The 19,390-nt window shown below is 49.9% G+C and overlaps 6 protein-coding genes across 6 annotated transcripts; 3 read left to right on the top strand and 3 right to left on the bottom strand.

The window, feature by feature from the left end:
- Positions 1-585: 585 nt before the first annotated feature.
- Positions 586-1,191, bottom strand: FTJAE_12522 (uncharacterized protein; the record flags this gene model as incomplete). Its single annotated transcript, XM_037345577.1, has 3 exons — positions 586-785; positions 946-1,069; positions 1,120-1,191. 3 exons carry the CDS (start codon positions 1,189-1,191, stop codon positions 586-588), a joined length of 396 nt encoding a protein of 131 aa, XP_037200442.1.
- A 2,945-nt stretch (positions 1,192-4,136) lies between these two features.
- Positions 4,137-5,685, top strand: FTJAE_12521 (uncharacterized protein; the record flags this gene model as incomplete). Its single annotated transcript, XM_037345576.1, has 4 exons — positions 4,137-4,949; positions 5,011-5,038; positions 5,096-5,235; positions 5,320-5,685. The coding sequence occupies 4 exons, from the start codon at positions 4,137-4,139 to the stop codon at positions 5,683-5,685; spliced, it is 1,347 nt and encodes a 448-aa protein (XP_037200441.1).
- A 1,591-nt stretch (positions 5,686-7,276) lies between these two features.
- Positions 7,277-11,484, bottom strand: FTJAE_12520 (uncharacterized protein; the record flags this gene model as incomplete). Its single annotated transcript, XM_037345575.1, has 7 exons — positions 7,277-9,351; positions 9,408-9,494; positions 10,558-10,830; positions 10,879-10,934; positions 10,984-11,047; positions 11,095-11,150; positions 11,327-11,484. The coding sequence occupies 7 exons, from the start codon at positions 11,482-11,484 to the stop codon at positions 7,277-7,279; spliced, it is 2,769 nt and encodes a 922-aa protein (XP_037200440.1).
- A 1,398-nt stretch (positions 11,485-12,882) lies between these two features.
- On the top strand, positions 12,883-15,799 carry FTJAE_12519 (Nudix hydrolase; the record flags this gene model as incomplete). The annotated part of the gene is made up of 7 exons (XM_037345573.1): positions 12,883-13,496; positions 13,812-13,883; positions 13,997-14,005; positions 14,047-14,675; positions 14,720-14,861; positions 14,905-15,063; positions 15,106-15,799. The coding sequence occupies 7 exons, from the start codon at positions 12,883-12,885 to the stop codon at positions 15,797-15,799; spliced, it is 2,319 nt and encodes a 772-aa protein (XP_037200439.1).
- A 432-nt stretch (positions 15,800-16,231) lies between these two features.
- Positions 16,232-17,805, bottom strand: FTJAE_12518 (major facilitator superfamily transporter; the record flags this gene model as incomplete). Its single annotated transcript, XM_037345572.1, has 2 exons — positions 16,232-16,408; positions 16,459-17,805. 2 exons carry the CDS (start codon positions 17,803-17,805, stop codon positions 16,232-16,234), a joined length of 1,524 nt encoding a protein of 507 aa, XP_037200438.1.
- Positions 17,806-18,151: 346 nt separating this feature from the next.
- On the top strand, positions 18,152-19,276 carry FTJAE_12517 (aliphatic nitrilase; the record flags this gene model as incomplete). The annotated part of the gene is made up of 4 exons (XM_037345571.1): positions 18,152-18,414; positions 18,459-18,570; positions 18,622-18,898; positions 18,942-19,276. 4 exons carry the CDS (start codon positions 18,152-18,154, stop codon positions 19,274-19,276), a joined length of 987 nt encoding a protein of 328 aa, XP_037200437.1.
- Between the last annotated feature and the right edge of the window lie 114 nt (positions 19,277-19,390).

Raw genomic sequence — 19,390 nt, 5'->3', positions numbered from 1 at the left:
TCGGCGCTTGGCGTATGTTCATATTTCCTATTTGAGATATGTGCCCATTCGTGATTGGTGGACTTGAGGTATAAAGTTTCATCTCTCAGAAGGCGTTCTGGGGAAGCGACTTCCTTGGATCGCGAACCGTTTTCAACGTTCCGGGAGTGTTGACCTCATCGCAATCGTCTTCATCTGCTGGCCGTATGATGGAAGGCACTTCCTGCTTATTTGGAAAGTGAGCGGCGAGGTATTCGGGGTCCTCACACGAGCTGACGTGTCCACTAGCTTGGTGTGGGCTGTTAAAGAAAGGGTAGTGCTCATCGGGCGAACTCCCTGGACAGGGATGTAATCCTCTATATATACGTAACGAGCTCCGCTTCCCCATCATATCATAGAAATCAAGACTCTTTGAACCCTTTTCATGTGACATTCTGCTGTTGGTGCTACACCCGATGTCTCGACCATGTCAATCGTCTCGGCCTCACACATAAAGGAGATTCGTTCTTTTTGGCGGGATGAGCCTGTCAGCTAAATGTCAGAGATGCGCTAAGACTTGGGAAGGTGAGATGTTAGAACCAACCTCGCTGCTAATAGAAGCAGTTGTCATCCAAAAGCAGTTGTGTCGCGAGCATGCATCTCATCCCAGTACTTGCCAGCCTCGATTGCAGCCTTGCGAACGAAGGCCTCCTTCGATAGACGAAGCACGTCAGAAGTGCCGGAGGCATGTTGCTCGCTACCGTTACCAATATTGTTCTCGGAAAACGCCATCAAAGTCTTGGGGGCTTGATCGACTAGTTGAGGCTCTGCATCGCATGAGTAACCGGGATGAAGGCCGCTAGCGACTTAGCAAAGGAGCTGGAGACTCATCCAATCCTCCATGTACGCCTCTCCTCGCCTCACCATATACATATAGATGAAACAACTTCAAATGCCTCACTGGCCACCTTGGGCCAAGGACAGCACCGTCGGTTCTTTTGGCAGGATCGCCTATGTCTGAGATAGGGACACCATGGTCTAGGCGCCATTTCTGGTAGGTTGGCGAGTCACCTTCAATGCCCAAATGCTCTAAAGATTGATTGACTGGGAGCTGCAAATGTGGAGAAGAGATTGTGCTGCCCTGTAAGAGGAAAACACTACGCTGCTGGTCTTCTTGGTGAAGTGTGGTGATGGCCAAGTTGCGACTCGTTGTTGTCTGTAGACTTCTGACATGTCGCCGCTTGTGTCCTTTTCTTCAGGCCCTGACTTCCAAGGCCCAGCTGGAGCCGGACGGACAGGATGTCTTCTGGCTCCTGGATGGATCTGGGTGTTCGTGGGAGCGATTGACGGATAGCATGGTTGAAGGCAGGGCGGGAGACTTGCTGGAAAGTGGATGCGCTGTGACAGAAGAAGTACATATAATAAAGCTTGAGTGTTGGTTGTCGCCGAATCATCTCAAGCACCAGGGGTGTAGCAGGCTTTTATTGGTGTTGACTTTGATAGGTTGAGTCAGAGTGCGCTCTTCACAACATGTTTAGACCTCACCTTGAGAGACATGTTCCCCGAGCTCCTCGACGATGAGGAGCAAGAGCTCTGCGATTCTGAACGTCTTGTTTCGGTTCATTCGTCAATGTAGCTCGCGGTACATCCACGCTCATGTCGTCGAGCTTGGTGTAGTGCCCTCAAAAGGTCAAGGAGGAGCCTGGTCTCGGGGACGATGAACTTTTGGAGTCAGTATATACATACATTCCAAGGGTTTCTAACTTACAGAGGTTCATCCAAGCGGCTAGGTTGTTACCGATCTTCGGATCCTGCGTGGTATCAAACCCCGCCTGGATGTCCTCGACTGGCTCCCCATGCTTGGTCTGTCGCAAACCGCGGGCGTTCCCAACAGGCATCAGCCGCGGCCGTAGTACTCTTGTCAGGAGGCTTCGTATATTGCCTTCCCGAGTGTCGCAACAAGAGACAAAAGGGATCTTCTGATGTGGTCAGTTTTCAGTCGTCAATGAATTTGGCGGACTTACTTATATAAAGATGTTTGTTTGAGGAGAAAATGAGGATGGGAGAGGACGTTACTTTGGTGGCCCGAGCGTTGCGTGGAGGGGCCGCTCAAAGTGGAGATCTGGTGAACCGAGTTAGCAAAGAAAATCAGGTTACTCGATAATGTCACGAGTATAAGGGAGTTGTGTGACGAACCTTGTGTGAGCAGTTGCAAGTTGTTGATGAGGTCGAAAGACAGAGGAGGTCGAAAGACAGAGGAGGTCTGTGTCCTGTATTCCAAGGCGTCAGCTAGGTGTATCAAGCTAGGCATGCTTAACACTCACTCGAATGCCGGTGCGTGTCTTGGGACACTTTCTCTCTGATCATCAGCTTGGATCTGATGACAAGAGATGAGACAAGTCTCCATCCAAGTGCTCACTACATGTTACCAGCCTTGGAGTTCCAACTGGATGGGCACCGAGTAGCTGGCGTCCAACTGTCAAGAAACAAAAAAGATATACATATTCAGATCAAGATAAGATCTGAGCTCATCACCATGATCGCATGTTGAGATGAATGAGTGAAGGACAAGGGAGGGGACTGGGACTACTTATAGGCAGAATCATGTGATCTTTCTTTCCATCACAGGCCCTTGTTTCCATGCATCTTCATATGCTTGCGATGATGAATGTGACTCATTACCCAAAGGCCAAATGGATTGCGCCGTCGATAGCTGGAATGTTTAATCAATCTTTGAAAATGTGAGGTTATAATGCACTGGTAAGCGAGCTCCCTGCAAGCAGGCCACACAAAGCATCAATAAACCCATGAAACGTACTCAACAAATGATATTGACAATCTCAATTGGGCATCACTTACCGGAATCGGCCTAGATGTGGTATGAAACGTACAATCATTGCCACAAACTGTAACTTATGGGGGCAAGCCGTTATCACGTTTGAGACAAAACGCAACTCCAACTCAAATCAATGTGACCAATAACACAATCCATGCAATTTGGAATAGGCAATTCCACGCCCAGCCCTTGTCTGTGATCCACAGCCACTAACAAATGGCCCGTTAACTCAAAGGGATGGTGACGCGCCAAGCTAAGTTGACCACAGGAGAAATAAGAAGTCTAACGGTAGTTCAGGTTGCCATGGTAGACTGGCCTAAAAGTTCACTGAATCTACCTAAATCTTTTCCTCTTTAAGATAAACGCCCCAAGTTTTATTGCCTTTCCTTGATCGAGCAACCGCGACAACGAGCTTGGTCCTGGCACTTCGTGGAGCAGACGCCACAATAGAGGATGCTCTCATCTACTCTGCCGACGAACTGGTGGGATCGGCTGGGCGAGAAAGACCAGGGATCGGGATCTAGCACCATGAAGCACTAATGTCAGGAGCAATATGTCGATAAGCCTGTCGGGGGAGGTTCGGTATCCGAAGGAGACCAGGGTTTGGGCTTCGTGAGGGGTGATGTTCGACTGTATCAGAGTGTTAGGCGTCCCTTGGATTGTTTGAGTGTGTGCCTGTGAATCAAACTTCAGTTCTCTGCACAAATTTCGCCAAATCGCTTGCCTTTCTGTTGTTTTCGGTAGCCAAGCAGAGAATGTTTTGGACTGCACGTGGTTTGTAGTGTGATTGTACCCGTTTGACCGCGCCGCGATTGGAGGGCCGCTCGTCAGGCATAAAATGTTGTCTGAAGCCGATATCAGCGATTGTGCGCGTAGAGAGCTAGCATGCGGATTTGCCTGAATGTTGACTACATGACCTTCGAATGAGCTTTGTCGTCCACCTCTTGGCTTGAATGCTGCCGATGAAGCGGGTCCAACGCGTTTGTTCACCCTAAACGACACGAATGCTAAGCGATTCGTTGTTGTGGGATGAGGAAGTTGAGGATTTTGGGGGAGAAAGAGAATTTTAGTGGTGGGAGAAAGTAGTAAGCGTAGCTAGGTAGTAAAATTCCCTTCACTCTCATTTAGGGGCCACCCCATGCTAGCTGGCAAACACTGATAACTGCGATAAACGCTTTCCACAATACCAGATTATCCAAGATCGCCGCCAGAAAAATTCAATCTTCGATCTCATTTTCCCCCGAGTCTCGCAAGTCAATCTCCGCAAGACAACATCGCGCCCCCAAAAACAATTCCTTTTTAAACAGCCTTCTTCCAAACCCCCTTTTTGTGGCGATTCAAGATGGCTCCTCCTCACCGTCAGGATAATCGCAGTCACCGCGATGACCGAGATCGAAGCCGCAGCCGCACCTCTCGGGCTCAAGCGGGTGGTTCACAGGATGAGGATGTGGCTGCCGCCCAGCGGGCAGTTGATCAAGCCTTGGAACGGCAGCGTCAAGCTCAGCGTGGAGTTGACGAAGCCATGAAATGGCAGCGAGAGGTTCAGCGTGAAGTTGATGAAGCGTTGGAACGGCAACGACAAGTTCAGCGCGAAGCTGTGGAGGCCTTGGAACGTCGTGCAAATAGCCAACGACGTAGCCACCGAATACCCTCTGTTGCAAGCAACCGCAACACCTATTATCGCCAGGGCAGAAGACCTACCGGCATCACCAAGCCCCAGCAGTCATCTAGGGTGGGGCAAGCCTTCACGAATCTTGCTCCTAATGCTGAGAGACGCGACTCCGCAAATACTCATCACGGGCCTGGCGGTATGGGTGCTGCCAACAAGCCTCTCAGTGGTGAGCAGCCTCTCAGTGGTGAGCAGCCTCTCAGTGGTGAGCAGCCTCTCAGTGGTGAGCAGCCTCTCAGTGGTGAGCAGCCTCTCAGTGGTGAGCAGCCTCTCAGTGGTGAGCAGCCTCTCAGTGGTGAGCAGAGGCGCTCTTACCGCTTTCCGCCAAATCGCACTGGTATCATGGAGGGAGTCACCTATGATACGGATGAGTTGAAAGCAGTTGGCGACCATGTTCTGAATGTCAACCAAGGCGCATGTCTGTCCTACCGCGTGGAGCCCAGGAGGCACGACGCTAAGAGGTTCATGGAAAATGAAGAGGTGCTCGTGAGGGTCACCTCCTCCGATGGCCGAACCAAACTGAGCAAGGGCTACTCTTGGCGAGCAGAAAGCTGATATCTCGTGGCAACCTGGCAGTGAGTGTGTCAACTGCAGGCTCAAGACACACACACTGCGCCACTGTCTGGACGCAGAAAACGAGCCCGATATCTATGGTTGCATTTTATGCAACGAGAACTATATGGTGGACCAATGCCGCCGGTTTAAGAGCATGTCTCTTAAAGAACAGGTGGAGCTCCTGGTCTTTGAACGGGCCAATATGCCTCGCCTTGCGGTCAGCAAGGACTTCCCCACGTGGTATGATCTGCTTGAGCAGGCCATCTCCTCCGGGGATGTTGACGCCAACGAGCCAATGTAGGGGTTCCCTTGGACTGGCCAATTCTGCTTGGACCTCTGCCGCGAGAATGGTGGAGACACGATCCGGGCACTCCAGAAGGAGTTCGATGAGTCTCGCTTCGACACATCGATTCTGCGCGAGGATCCCGACACGGATTCGCTGCACCAGGTCCGGTTACATTACGGTAACCAGCCACAGACCTCTCGTGCGCCGGGCCCCTCGTCATCTGGTGATCATATTCACCAGGATGATCCCCGTGATCTCCCACACGCCGCGGAAGGTCGCTTTGGTCCCCTTACACCGAAGCAAACCCAGCCTGCCTCATGGGCTCAATCCGGGGATATGCAGGATTCAGAAGCTGGCCGAGGTATCCTTCGCAGGATATAGAGGGGTCATCATCAATACATGATGATCTGCGTACGAGCTCTCTACCAAATCCCTACCGATGAACCCGTATACGTGGTTCTTTCCCGTTGTCCCATGATTCAATTCCTGGAACAACACTCAGTAGGGACATGAGATCTTTTCGCTTTCCACGGGCCATGTCACATCTCCATCGGTCCATCAAAAGCTCAATTCCGACAGTGTCGGTATTTCCTATTTCTTTTGCAGCAATTCTCGTAATGTCGTACCCCTTGCGACATATCGCTTTGCCTTTTTGTAAGTTGCCTCTCAAGTCTTGTTACAATTGTGAACTAACATCCCAAGTCCAGGCACTCGTTCCCAGCCCTGCTACACGACACCGAGACCGAGACCTACGTGCCCGATAGATGGCAACGTACCCAAGGCGGCACAAAAATACGACTTTCAAATCGGTACATACAATCTGTCTTGGTGGCCAAGTATTCGCCTCACGTCTGCCGCAAGAACACCTCACTTAATACGTCACTGAAGTCAAACTCTGGAGGAGGGCAACAGGGTATTCGGGTAGATTTTTGGAACCAACTCATTAAGTTTTGACATCAAGCTTTGCATCCCCCACTCAAACGTCCATTCTCATTCTTTTGTGATATACGTAGTCAAGACTCTGTATGAAGTTGTCTCCTGTAGTCTGTACCAAGTTGTCCGTGATCATTTATCCTCTGGACCAGAAGTCTCGACAAAGCTCAGGAACCAATATGTCCTTCCTACCTCGAGTCTCTTCAGCTCGTGAAGAATGTTAACTCTGCCGATCCCGCCTGTGACATTTTGATCTATCGCTGGTAACAGCTCACTGTGAAGCGGCATCTGCGCTTTCATCTTGGTCAGGCAAAGGCATAGACAAACTGCATTATAAGTCTGGCTACAGACACCCTCGTGCAATAATTCGAATGCCTCGGGAGCTGTTTAAAAGCAGATCTTAAAGCTTCCCACAGTCTTCCAAGTGCTCCACAGCTCAGAAATATAACATCTCATGTCCTCATCTAGTCAATCCACCACATCAACAGACTTTTCTATAACTAGAAATTACAGGTAGTAACAAAAAGCATATGAATACCCATATTCTTCTGTAATGCAAGTAAGGAGAACTTGTTTTTAGTAGTACATAATACCTATATGTCTAGACATACTATTAATATGTCTAGAGGTATTAATATTAGATCTAGTCATATTATTAATATATCTAGACATATAGGTATTATGTACCACTGACTAGACCTAATTGACCTGCACTTTGATGAATGTTGAAACTGCTCCTGAATGACATTGAGACTGTCTGTTATATTTTGTATAGTCTGCCTAGACAAAGCTGTGTTAAAGCAAGGCTTTTATATATAGTCCTGAGTCTTTATATGTATGTCTTTGCCATAGCCTTGAACGAGAAGAGTGTTAGCTCTATGCTATGTAACTGAATAAACGGAGCGTCAGTCAATTCACATTGACGGTCTTAATCGATGAGATAAATTGTTTTACAGAGACATTACAACTATGCCAGCATACCACAGTTACATGTTTATTATTATCGTACAAGAGAACGTGTGCATACATTTATCCAGTCTCACAGGTCCTTCACCTTGTCCACATATGCCATTCTATACAATGGATGAGTTCGTCTTGCAATGTGGCTTGAGCGAGCCTTAAGACAACCGACACCAGTAAATGGTGTGTTGGCAAGAAGCACAAGAAGCAGTCGTTGGCGCTGAACCTGCGAGCGAGGTATGCCAGTATCCATAATTGATCCATTCTTGACCCCATCTGCGAAGTGTTGAGACTGTCGGAAGTCGTCAAGCACCGGTGGCCTGTCGCTGGGCAGTTGTGGAGGGACACTTCCTTGACGAAAGGAGTGCTTGGAGCCTTCGTGATCAATGCTCCTCTCCCTGACCGAGCGGCTTGGGGAGATTGGCTCATCATCATTGTTATCCATACCGTGGTATGAGCCTGTCTCGTCGAAATCGTCAGCCATACCGCGGTGTGAGCCTGCTGGCGAGTCACTACGCGGCTCGAGTAGAGATTCACGATCCTCCGATTGGCCACGGTCTGGACTGACAGACAAGGGCGCCTGGGGTAACAGACGAGCCTCGAACCGAACGGCTGTCGATGACGACTTTGGTGACTTATGTCCAGTGTGGTAGCGAGAGGCTGTGTTGTCATTTCGCTTCCCTTGTCCAGTCTCGAGGGCGGCGACCCTCTTGCGAAGGTCGTCGACTTCTCCCTTGTACTTGGCGAGCCTCTTCTCTTGGTCGGCAATTTTCTTGCCTTGGTTGTTGACTTGGGCAAGCAATTCCGACTTTGAAGGGGACCCGACTCCCTGGCCTACACTCAAGTAGGGATTGTACTCATCGGGGACTAGCCCTGGCCGTTGCGCAGCAACATTAGCCAATGTCTCCAACGGAGGAGGGCGTTGAGCCATGTGACGAGGCTCGGGGTTGGAGGGTTCGGGGTTGCTTGGAGCATTGACGGTGATCGGGCTCCCAGTATCATCTCCGCCTTGGTCGAAACCCCCAAATTGGAAGTCTTCTTCGACCTGTGGGCTTCCATTATCACTTTCACCTTGGTCGATCCCCGCACCTTCAGACTCCTCTTCGACCTGAGGGTCATAATTGCTTTTCAGCATCCAGTCCCTCAGCTTCCTCTTGTGGGCGCGCTCGAAGTATATTGGGAGTTCCTCTGCATTAGGAGCCTCCGCCTGGGCTATGACAGACTGGTACCTAAAGAGCGCTTCTGTAGTGGTGCAATTCCACGCCTCAACAGGCCACGTAGTCTCATCAAGGGTTTTCTTGATGTGCCTGAGGTCATATAGAGACACGGGTCGGACTGGGAGGCCTCTATAGCTCTTTGCTTCCTCCGAGACCTCGATGCCCTTCACAGTTGGCTTCTTTACTGTCTCGCCAATTGCAAACAAGAGATCAGAGATCTTTGAAGGGGTCTTCCCTTCCCTTGCGCACTCTCGCCGACACTCCAAGTGAGTTCGATGGATGGAGTCCTCAGACTCACCGGTCTCCGACTCATTCATCACCTCAACCATCTTGATCAGGGCCGGGCAAGCGGGTCTTGAGGTTGTCTCGGGCCACAAGCGGCGGTCATCAATACGGCATATTACAGCGTATTGCATGGCTACTGCCACATTATCCTTCTTGCCATTGAAGGCAGGATGAACTATGAGGCGAGCGAGTTCATCCGAGTATGCTCTGGAGAATACTGCTGAACTCCCCCTATCACCAAGATACTCTACCCCAAGGGAGAATGACATGAATCGGATCGGAGACATCTTGTAAACCCGAAGGCAGACTTTGAACAAGCTCAACAGATGGGCTTGTGTTGTTTTACCGTTCTTCAGCATGCCGCCTACGGCTTCTTTGTGATCCGTCTCTTCCCACATCCTGGTCATGGCATCTTCGTGGGCTTGTGACCATCCATCTCTAGGCGGTCGAATGAGCTCACCGACGTAGCTGTCGACATTCTCCCTTCGGAAGGCTCTCGTATTCTCCGAGATCTTTTCGGCAAACTCACGCGCTGTCGCGCTCTCTTCGATGCTGTTTTTCGCGGGGCGACCGCGTTTCTTCGTCGCCGGTGCGGGATCGGGGCAGTTTCGGCCGGTCGCTTGCGTGATGATGACATTTTGATAGTTGCGGTCTTACTTATTTTGTCAGTGATTCAGTGTTGTGATGTTTCATTATTTATAAACTCACAGTAGCTCTCGTGTGTTTTCGCTGCTGCTGTTGCTTTTGTTGTGTGGGGCAAAATCAGTCGAGGTTCAGAAGGCGTGGGTGCGGTCACTGATGGGTGTGCATTTCGCCAAGTCGGACAGACAATCTTATCGCCAAGTAGTAGAATTAAGAACAAATTTACCTACAGCTATCCCAATAGATAATTCAAGAACTAACTCTATACAGTACTAAATATATTATCTATAGTCATAGTCATAGTCATAACTCACTTATTACATGACATAAGTCCTTAATTATATATAGTTATAATATCATTATGCATAGTCATAACACTATTATGTGTAGTCATAACCCGGTTATTACATGATATAATGCCTTAAATACCTGTAGTCATAATACCATTATCTGTAGACATAACCCGGTTATTACATGACATAAGGTCAGTACTGTCTCGGGTCATTTACATTAGAGTCAACAGACTCTGTACAGAACTGAGGTTATCTCCTAAGTTAGGGAGTTTTTATCCTTCTGCTTGTCCTGCTGTTACGTACTAGAATCTGAAGTCTGTTTGCGATATAAAGAAGGCCTGTATTATATCTGTTAAGAAACAACAAGTAGGCATCTACCCAGCTGTACAGAATGTTTTTATCTCCAATACTCAATACAACAACTGCAATGTCTTGACACCCAACACCGATGACAGTGAAATAGTCAACTAGTAAGTGCTAATCTACCCGACAACTGACCAGATCCGTAAACAAAGCATATCAATACGTCAGGCATCGTCTATGAAAGAAGTTTTTTATATTTCCTGTCAAGACATCGGGGTATGCCCAGAAGTCGTACAATGGAGACGCAGGCTCTCGATCCCAGCCAAGTGGCCGCTGTGAATATGACTTTTAGGTCGTACAATGGAGATCGCAGGCTTTCAATCCCAGCCAAGTGTCGCTGTGAACATGACTTAGAAAACAAGCAAGTGGCGGTTGTGCACCGGCATTGCGCCGGATGCCGGAAGAAGTCAACTGGATTTTGTTAGACCAACTTCACCACTGCTCGGCGGTTAACTCACTTCTGATGTCTGGGAACTCAGACACAATGCCGTCGAGAGTTGGCATTGGAGACCGGCTGTGATTTTGTTAGACCCTCATCATTTGTCGGAAGTTAAACTCACTTTGTGTGTCTGAGTTCCCAGACATAATCTGTTGAAAGTTGACATTGCTCAGGTGGTTAGTGCTGGTTCTGGCTTTCTTTCGTGGGGGACCTTCTTGGTGATCTTCGTTGTTGGGTTGAGGGTTTGTCCAGCGAGCTTGTGCTTTGGCGGATTGAGTGTCGAGTTTAAAGATACTGAAGTATTTATTAAATACTGCGAGGCCAACTCTGCTTGGGTCGTTTTCATTCTGCTGGACTGGGCTGGGAGAGCGATCCTCGGGGTTCGTGAAATCAACTGGAATCTTGTTAGCCTGCATCTATCAATTCCTGGGGGTCAACTCACTTCTAATGTCTGGGAACTCAGACACAATGCCGTCAAAAGTTGGCATTATTGACCGGCTATGATTTTGTCAGGCCATGTTCACCACTTGTCAGGAATTAAACTTACTTGTGTGTCTGAGTTCCCAGACATATTCCGTTAAAGGTTGACATTGCTCGGGTGTTGAATTCAACTAGAATCTGTTAGTCTGACCCTATCAATTCCTGGGGGTCAACTTACTTCTTATGTCTGGGAACTCAGACACAATGCCGTTGAAAGTTGGCATTATTGACCGGCTGTGATTTTGTCAGACCATGTTCACCGCGTGTCGGAAATCAAACTTACTTGTGTGTCTGAGTTCCCAGACATATACTCAATAAGGTTGGGTTTCCGGGAAATAGGTGGCGAACCATGGCTCGCCCCGGATATCTCGTGGAGAGCTGATGGGTTCCGGGGTATGACGTTTACGAACCATGGTTCGCCTCGAATATCTCTGTTGTGTTGCGTGCCTCGTTGAGAGGGCTTCTTGTCGAGGGTCTTAATGCCGACGTGTACTCGATTAGGTTTGGATTTCGAACCATGGTCCGCCCGGATAGAGGTGTGGTGGACGGGGGGTTGCCGGCGAACCATGGTTCGTGGGGGATTTTTGTGTTGTTTGACAGGTGTTGTGTCAAGATAAATCTTGTCAATGGTCTTGTCCGTAAAGGTTGTTTGGCATTCCATTTGTTCTGGAGTAGGATGGTTCAGTGCGAAGATCGGTGAGAGTGAAGAGTGATGACTGAAGAGAGTGAGGAATGGAGAGAAGAATAAATGATGAAGAGTGAAGAATGAGAAATGGAGAGAGGCCGGGCGGGGATTCCCTTTTATACCTGGGTCTGTCACACTGCTTCCTCAGGCCGCAATGGACTGCCATGATTCACTTTTACCTCTCTTGGGTAATCACTCCTGCAGATTTTGTGAATCACCGCCGAAGATCAGGAAAGACGGGCAGTTTATCGAGGATATCTCTCCTTCCCTGAGGACCATCAATCTTCAATTGCGGACGACTTGATCCGATCCTCTGACCGCGCCTGCTGTTGAGCCGATTCGTCACTGCGTCTAATCGAGATTCACGGGAAGACTGGACTGTCTGCGTAATGATCCACCGACTTCGTAAGGTGTCTCGTGCCGTTGGGTTGACATTGCTGCCAGTCCCTGGTCAAGATGTTAATCGAGTGATGTGGGTCTCTTTGGGTACGTAGACTCATTTTTTGTGCAGTCGAGACTTGGGCTGGCAAGATGTGACATGATCACAGACATTTTACAGTCTGCGCAAATAGTTGAATAAATGAGATCTAGCTCAACTCTGTTCTTTATAGATATCAATTAGTGATATAAGCAGCGGTTCTTGGATGTAAACAAATTCGTCGACCTGGTTTGTGTTTGTAGCGGCTGTGACAAAAATCAATGAAAATACCCTAAACCAGCTTAAAGTTACAGCGCGACGTGAAAGAATTTCACAAGACATTATGCTACATATACAAATATGAGAGCAGTTTGAGACAGACTCAATAAGTGAATCACCAAGACTCAAGCAAATCAGTAACCGAAACACCAACAGAATGTCGTGATGGCTGAGCTTGAAGTGACGACACACAGTATATGCACAGTATCACACTGTCAACTCATTCCTCGCTCACCTCACTCATGTAGATGCTGGCTTTGATGAGATTCGTGCTGCCCCAACACAGCAGATCCCTCCGGGGGCTCCTAGCGGAAGGCTTTTCCTTGCTGCGCTCGTGTGTGTTACTACTCTCGGTCACAACGCGAACCGCAAAAGAAGACCGAAGAGTATGTTACAGGCACATCAGGGTACTCCGAGACTCTCGAGCAATAAAAGAATCACCCACGAATCAAAGCATCAGTGAAGAGATACGAGCGAAGCCAGAGAGAGCCCTCCGCTAGGAGCCCCNNAACCACATGCTTCGTCACTCTCTCCGCCGGTGCTTCAAACCACGCATTCACCTCTCCCTTACCCGACCATTCACCATGTCTCAGAAAACACAAGAGCCCGTCATCACCAAACTTTCTGACCTCCCGCTCGATGAGGCAAAGTGGATAACCCTCAAAAAGATTGAGTACGTCGACCAAGTCGGAAAGGCACGAACATGGGAGGTCGCAACACGAAAAACAAGAGGAAAATCCGGTGTCGATGCTGTCGCCATGGGGAATATTCTTCTTCACCCATCAAAGCCGGCTTCCACTCTACTCGTCATTCAGTACCGACCCCCTCTTGATGCCTACACAATCGAGTGGCCCGCTGGACTCGTCGACGCTGAAGAGACCGCCGAAGAAGCGGCTGTTCGAGAATTCAAGGAGGAGACTGGATATGACTGCAAGGTTTTGAGTGTCAGTCCCGCACAGGCTGCTGATCCCGGAATGACAAACGCCAACATGCAGCTAGCAATGGTGGAGGTTCAATTGGGCGAGAATGATGAAGAGCCAGAGCAACGACTTGATGATGGGGAGCACATCCAGCGGGAGATTATTCCTTTGTCTGAGTTGTATGAGCGTTTGGTTGAGTACTCCAAGAGGGAACGTACAGTCGTTGCGGCCAAACTGTTTCACTTTGCTGCAGGCATGCATTTTGCCCAAACTCAGAAGTACTTTTAGACAAGACACAATAGACGACAACTGTCATTATCTCGGATAGCCTCGAATATGCGACAGTCATCCCATTGAAGCCCGCTCATGATCGCCGTCTCTCACCTTCCTCATGATCGTTATCTCTCCTGCCTTCTGTTGTCGTAGCGCTTCGGAAAGTACCCGGCTGAGTCATCAGTTAAATGGCAATTGACCCCTCCATATCGCACCTTCATCCGTCACCAACAATTCTCATGGACCCAACCCTGGGATTTCCTTGCACGGCAGATGGGGAGATTAATGGCGCCTTTGTGACGCGACCGACATATCCCCAGGATCCCGACCCAGTGGATTCCAGGCCCAGAGTCGCCAAAGCCTGTGAGACGTGTCGGAGAAGGAAACGCAAGGTCAGTCGTCAAAGAGTCTGTTGCTGATAGCGCTAACAATCACAGTGCGATGGAAGTTCCCCGTGCTCGTCATGTTTAAAAAACAACATTGAATGCGTCTACGTGCTCGAAAGACCCAAGAGGTATGTCAGTGATACGTCTTGTTCGCTGCTAACTTGACAAGGAAGCAGAAAGACTCCGAGCTTGTATCCAACCTTGAGGATCAAGTCCTTGCCCTTAAAGACTACATACGGAAGCTTGAGGCTGCATGCGGCTATGCCAATCTTCCGAATTTCGCGCCAAGCACCCTCGATGATGACCTTGGTACTTCGACGGTCCCAGATGACAGCCAAAGCTCTGCCATCAATGATGTGAGCTCAATGATGTGGCGGATGAACCTTCACGGCAGTGGAGAGACATCCTTTGTTGGTCCATCCGGCAGCTTCTGTTTCCCTGTCAGTGGCCACGGCATCGAGACTCAGTCCGCCACTGCTGAAGCAGAAGAGAGTGTTCAGGTGCTACTCGACCTGTTCCGACAGCACATCAATTCCGTCCACCATTTTGTGTCTCCTCAAGTGATTGACACCCTCAAAGCGCCAGAGAGTCTTGATGGTGAGCTGTTGCAGACCTCAATCCTAGCAGCCGCGAGTCTTTTCGCCGATTCACAGGGACAGACATATGCAGACCGAGCTGAGGCTATCGTGATGAGGTGCTGCCGTACAATCCCCAACGTCGTGACAATACAGGCTCTAGCGATATTGACTTGGCGCGAGTTGGCACTGGAGAACGAGAACAATGCATGGCTGTATAACTGTATGTATCCGTCTGATGCAAGCCTGACCAAGCTAACAACCCAGCTATGGCGGCGAGTCTTATCGTTCACCTCGGGCTGCACGTGAGCTCTTTCGAGAATGTCATGCAGATACCGGTCGGGACGCCTTCGGACATTGACAAGAGCGTACGTGTCCAGACGTTTTGGTCGGTCTTTTTGATGGACAGGTAAGTCTCGGAAGCAAGTAAAGAACGAATACTTACATCGCAGAATCTCCACCTCGATGCTTGGACGCAATTGCATGATTCCCTGGCGGAGAGTCCGAGCGACACCATACCTCAAAGCATGCAGCAACCCCACGACAGAGGACACTGTCTTTGATGCTCACTGCCAGATGTGGTTCATTCACGACAGATACATGGATAAAATGTGAGGGCCCTGGAGAGACTGAGTTCCCAGCTAACTCTGCAGATACTCCTTCGAGTTTGGAGAGCTTGAACATTTCGAGCGACATCAACTTCTCTCAGAAGCCAGAGATCACCATATGAACTTCTTCCGCCAGATGGGCCGCGATCTTGAACTTCGAAAGAACAACATGAACCCCAAAGTCATCCTCCTTCACATGGTCTACAACATGTCATTACTGCTCATCCATCGGCCATATCTCAGAGAACCAAAAGACAGTCCCGCCCACCAATTATCCATCCGAACAAACATGACCTCCGCTCACGCCCTCGTCAGATTGATCCGCCAATACGACAAAGAAGCCAAGATCGAGAACGCCCCGTTCTTTGCGATACACTGTGTCCTTACAGCTGCTGTGAGCCTGCTTCTGAACGCGACATCCTCCAACACGACCATTCGCAGCCAATCAGTACACCGTTTCCGAGTCTGCGTCGACGCATTGGACAAGATGAGGAGGTGGGCACGGGCGAGACGAGGTCTGTTGCTTCTCAGAGAGCTGGCCAACAGATGGAAAGTTGTTTCCGCGTTGCCCATGAGGCACAGTGTTCCTCTCGTCCCACCGACACAGGAGACTCCCCAGACCGACGACAGTGGTCTGGATTGGGGTATGTTGTTTGCCAATCTCGAAGAGCCTCTCAATTTGGATACCATTGACCTCTCGACACCTACGGGGGAATGGGTATTTCACGAAAGCGACTAGATTAGTATATTCGCTCAAGATGCATCCCGGACCAATTCATTCCGCACTGTTGTCTACCGCACCATGATGGATATCCCTCCGGGGGCTCCTGGCGGAGGACCTGTTCTCGCTCCGCTCGTGTTGATCGATGGAGAGGCTGAGATAAACAGACCAAGTTAGTTCGGACGATTCAGCGCCAAAGCTCTGCTCCTGAGAAGATGAGAAGTGAGATATCCCAATTCTACCTCAAGATCTTCATGTTTCACGAAGGGACTAGAGCAAACATATTCATTCAAGATAACTACCTACGGTCCACTTCAAGCGAGCGCAGCGAGGAAGAGCCCTCCGCTAGGAGCCCCCGGAGGGAACCCCAAGTCTGGTCTAAAGTACTGTGAGATATCCAGTTCTTCTCATTGCCCAAAGAAGATGTCACAAGCTTTCTGCCCCCTCGGGTCACCACTGGCCCATCCAGCTTCGAATCCGCTTTCCAAACACATACAACGGGACGGTGGTCAGACAGATACCCAATGTCAAACCCCCCCAGGTACTGAAAAAGACCATCGGCCCTTTGGTGGCATAATAATCGTTGAGCATAAAGGTGAGGCCGAATGCAAAGGAACTCTTGATAAGCTGGGAAAGTTAGCGCTGACCTTGAAGCCTTGAAGTAGATGAAGACATACCATTGCAAGTCCAAAAGCGCTTCCTGCACGATCCATACAGACATCATTGGTATACGTGACGATACCCGTGCAGCCTGCGCCTACACCAAAGTTGATGAGAGCGAGAAAGACGCAACAGACCATTGTGGATTTGGAATGTTCAATTGCATCGCCGAGGCCAAAAGCTCCAACAGCCATGGTGATTGCAGAAGGCACGATGACGACGAGTCGGAATTCAGGCTCGTACAGACCTCCGTTGAAGGCGGACAGGTAGTGAGCGGCGAGATCAGACATCCAACCAGAGAGCAATGTGCCTAGCGCAGACCCAATGAGAGGAGCAATGCCAATGACGAGACCGACCTGCGTTGCGTCGAGGTTGTATGGTGGAGCGCCGAAGATTTGGTCAGCTACAGTGCCAAGAACAATGACCCAGGTAAAGGTGATTGACCACATGATGCATCCCCATACGACAACAGGGTGTCGAAGCATGAGGATAGGGCTGACGAGACTGGGCAGTAGTTCTTTTGCGCTGGCGAATTGGAGATGCTGGACTCCGCAGATCTTCTTCCATGGGGCGACGACTGGTGCCTCGACCGGGGCGACGACATCCAGGGCAAGCTTTTCGGTCTTTTCGTTTCCAACAACACTCGGTGTTACCTCGTCCCTGTCCCATTTGGTCTCGGGGAGGAAAAAGACCACCATGAGCAATCCCACGGCGAAAGCGACGGCAAGGAACCAAAAGGCCCATCGCCAGCCCATGTCGACAATGAGATACCCGCTGATGACCGGGGCGATGTTGACCGACACAATGACGGCAAAGTTCCACAGACCAACCCTTCGACCTCTCTGGTGAAGGAAGAAGACGTCGTTCACGCAAGACGTGCCAGCGAGGGAAAAGAATGGTCCCATGGCGAGTCCCTGGAATACACGAGCTGCCAGAAGTGACTCGTATCCTTGCGAAACAGCCGCCCAAATGTTGGAGACCACCATTAAGATTGAAGTGAGGACGAAAATGATCCTGCGACCCCAGAGATCTGAAATGATTGCCGAAAAATAAGAGCTCACGCCCAGACCGAGGATGAGCGACCCGTTGAGGAGGGCCACTTTGGAGAGAGGTGTTTGGAAGGTCTGCGACACAATGCCGAAAGCTGGGACGAGAACTGGACCAAGCGCGCCGGTCACGCAGGCACCAAAGAGGAGGGTCAAGAAGTACAGCTCCTTTCGGATTCGTGACATGTTGAGAGGGTCATGGGGAGAATTGGAGGGTGAAGGCACCAAGATGGTGTGCATGCCATCTTGGGAGTCTTCAAGGAAGACAGTCCCAGCAGGCTGCTCAGAAGCATTACTTTCAAGGACGCCGAAAGCCATTGTGGTGAGTATGGTGATCTGCAGGACATGGTCACTATGGCCATATTTATGTCAATATGTCTAGCTACAGTCACGGAAGACTCCCGAATACTCGGAAGCCTTGACAGTACCTGGTTATCATGGCAGCCCCACTCGTTAGCGGCGGATGCGACAGAGCCGCCGCTGATAACACTTGGATCGCGGGGAGGTGGAGATGAACTTTGCGGGGAGACGATAAGGGAGTTTTAGCGGCGGATGTCAGGGTTCCGCTGATGATACGGAGGAGATTGGAAAGAAGGTATTTTTTCAGGTCTTGTACCTGTCTTATATGGCTAAGGCCAGCCCCAATTCACGACTCGTCGCTTCAATGGTCAGCTTCAATTCAGACTCATCATTCGACATGATCGACTCATCTACACAAGACTCTCCAACAATGACAAACCTGTTCATCGCCTCTGAGGACACTCGACATCAAGTTAGAGTCGCCGTCACACAAGCTGAACCCAAATGGCTTGACTTGCAGGGTTCAGTCGACAAGACCTGTGCTTTGATCATCGAGGCCGCAAAAGGAGGTGCTGAGCTCCTGGCATTCCCCGAGTGCTGGGTCACAGGATATCCTGCTTGGATCTGGTAAGCATGGACACCCATGGACGTTCATTAAGCTAACGTCAAAGGGCTCGACCAGTTGATACACATCTCACGAGCCGGTACATCAAAAACTGCATGCGCGCCGATGGCCCAGAAATGGCAAGGATCCAGCAATGTGCGGCCGACAACAATATAACCGTCGTCCTTGGGTTCTCGGAAAACTTCCACAATACTCTATACATCTCACAGGCTATAATCGACTCCGACGGCAAACTACTCGCCGTTCGACGCAAGATCAAAGCTACACACATGGAGAGAACAATCTTTGGCGATGCCTCTGGTGACGCCCTCACGAGTGTTGTAGACACAAAAGTCGGTCGTGTAGGAGCACTCTCTTGCTGGGAACACATTCAGCCCCTACTCAAGTACTACCTCTACAGCCACCGTGAGCAGATCCATGTCGCTGCATGGCCGCCATTGCATCCCTACAAGGACGAGAAGGAATTGTGGTCCATGTCGAGAGAAGGTAAGTCGCATTCACATCTGTTCACACAGTGACTAACGAACAGGCGCTCGCGCATTATCCCAAACATACGCCATCGAGTCACAAGCCTTTGTCCTTCACGCGACATCCGTCATTAGCGAACAAGGGATCAGTCTCATGAACACGGGAGGGGGAGCTGTCATGAGCACCCCGGGAGGAGGTAGCTCTGCAATCTTTGGACCTGATGGGAGGATTTTGACTGAGGATCTGCCTCAATGTGACGAGGGGATTCTGTATGCCACACTTGATTTGGATGAGATTCTACGGTGCAAGAGTTTTGTGGATGTTTGTGGGCACTACAGTCGGCCAGATATGCTGTGGCTTGGGGTTGATCGGGAGGTCAAGAAGCATGTCCAGTAGTTGACGATCACAGATTGCCGTTCAAGGGACGATATTGTGTCATATGTTTGAAGATTGCAATGTTCACTGATTCGGTTGGTATATAATGGTATGTATATCCCTCCGGGGGCTCCT

The sequence above is a fragment of the Fusarium tjaetaba genome (genome assembly GCF_013396195.1).
Source record: "Fusarium tjaetaba strain NRRL 66243 chromosome Unknown NRRL66243_c0000342, whole genome shotgun sequence".
NCBI classification, from domain to species: Eukaryota; Fungi; Ascomycota; class Sordariomycetes; order Hypocreales; family Nectriaceae; genus Fusarium; species Fusarium tjaetaba.
This window is presented reverse-complemented; position numbering and strand designations above follow the sequence as displayed.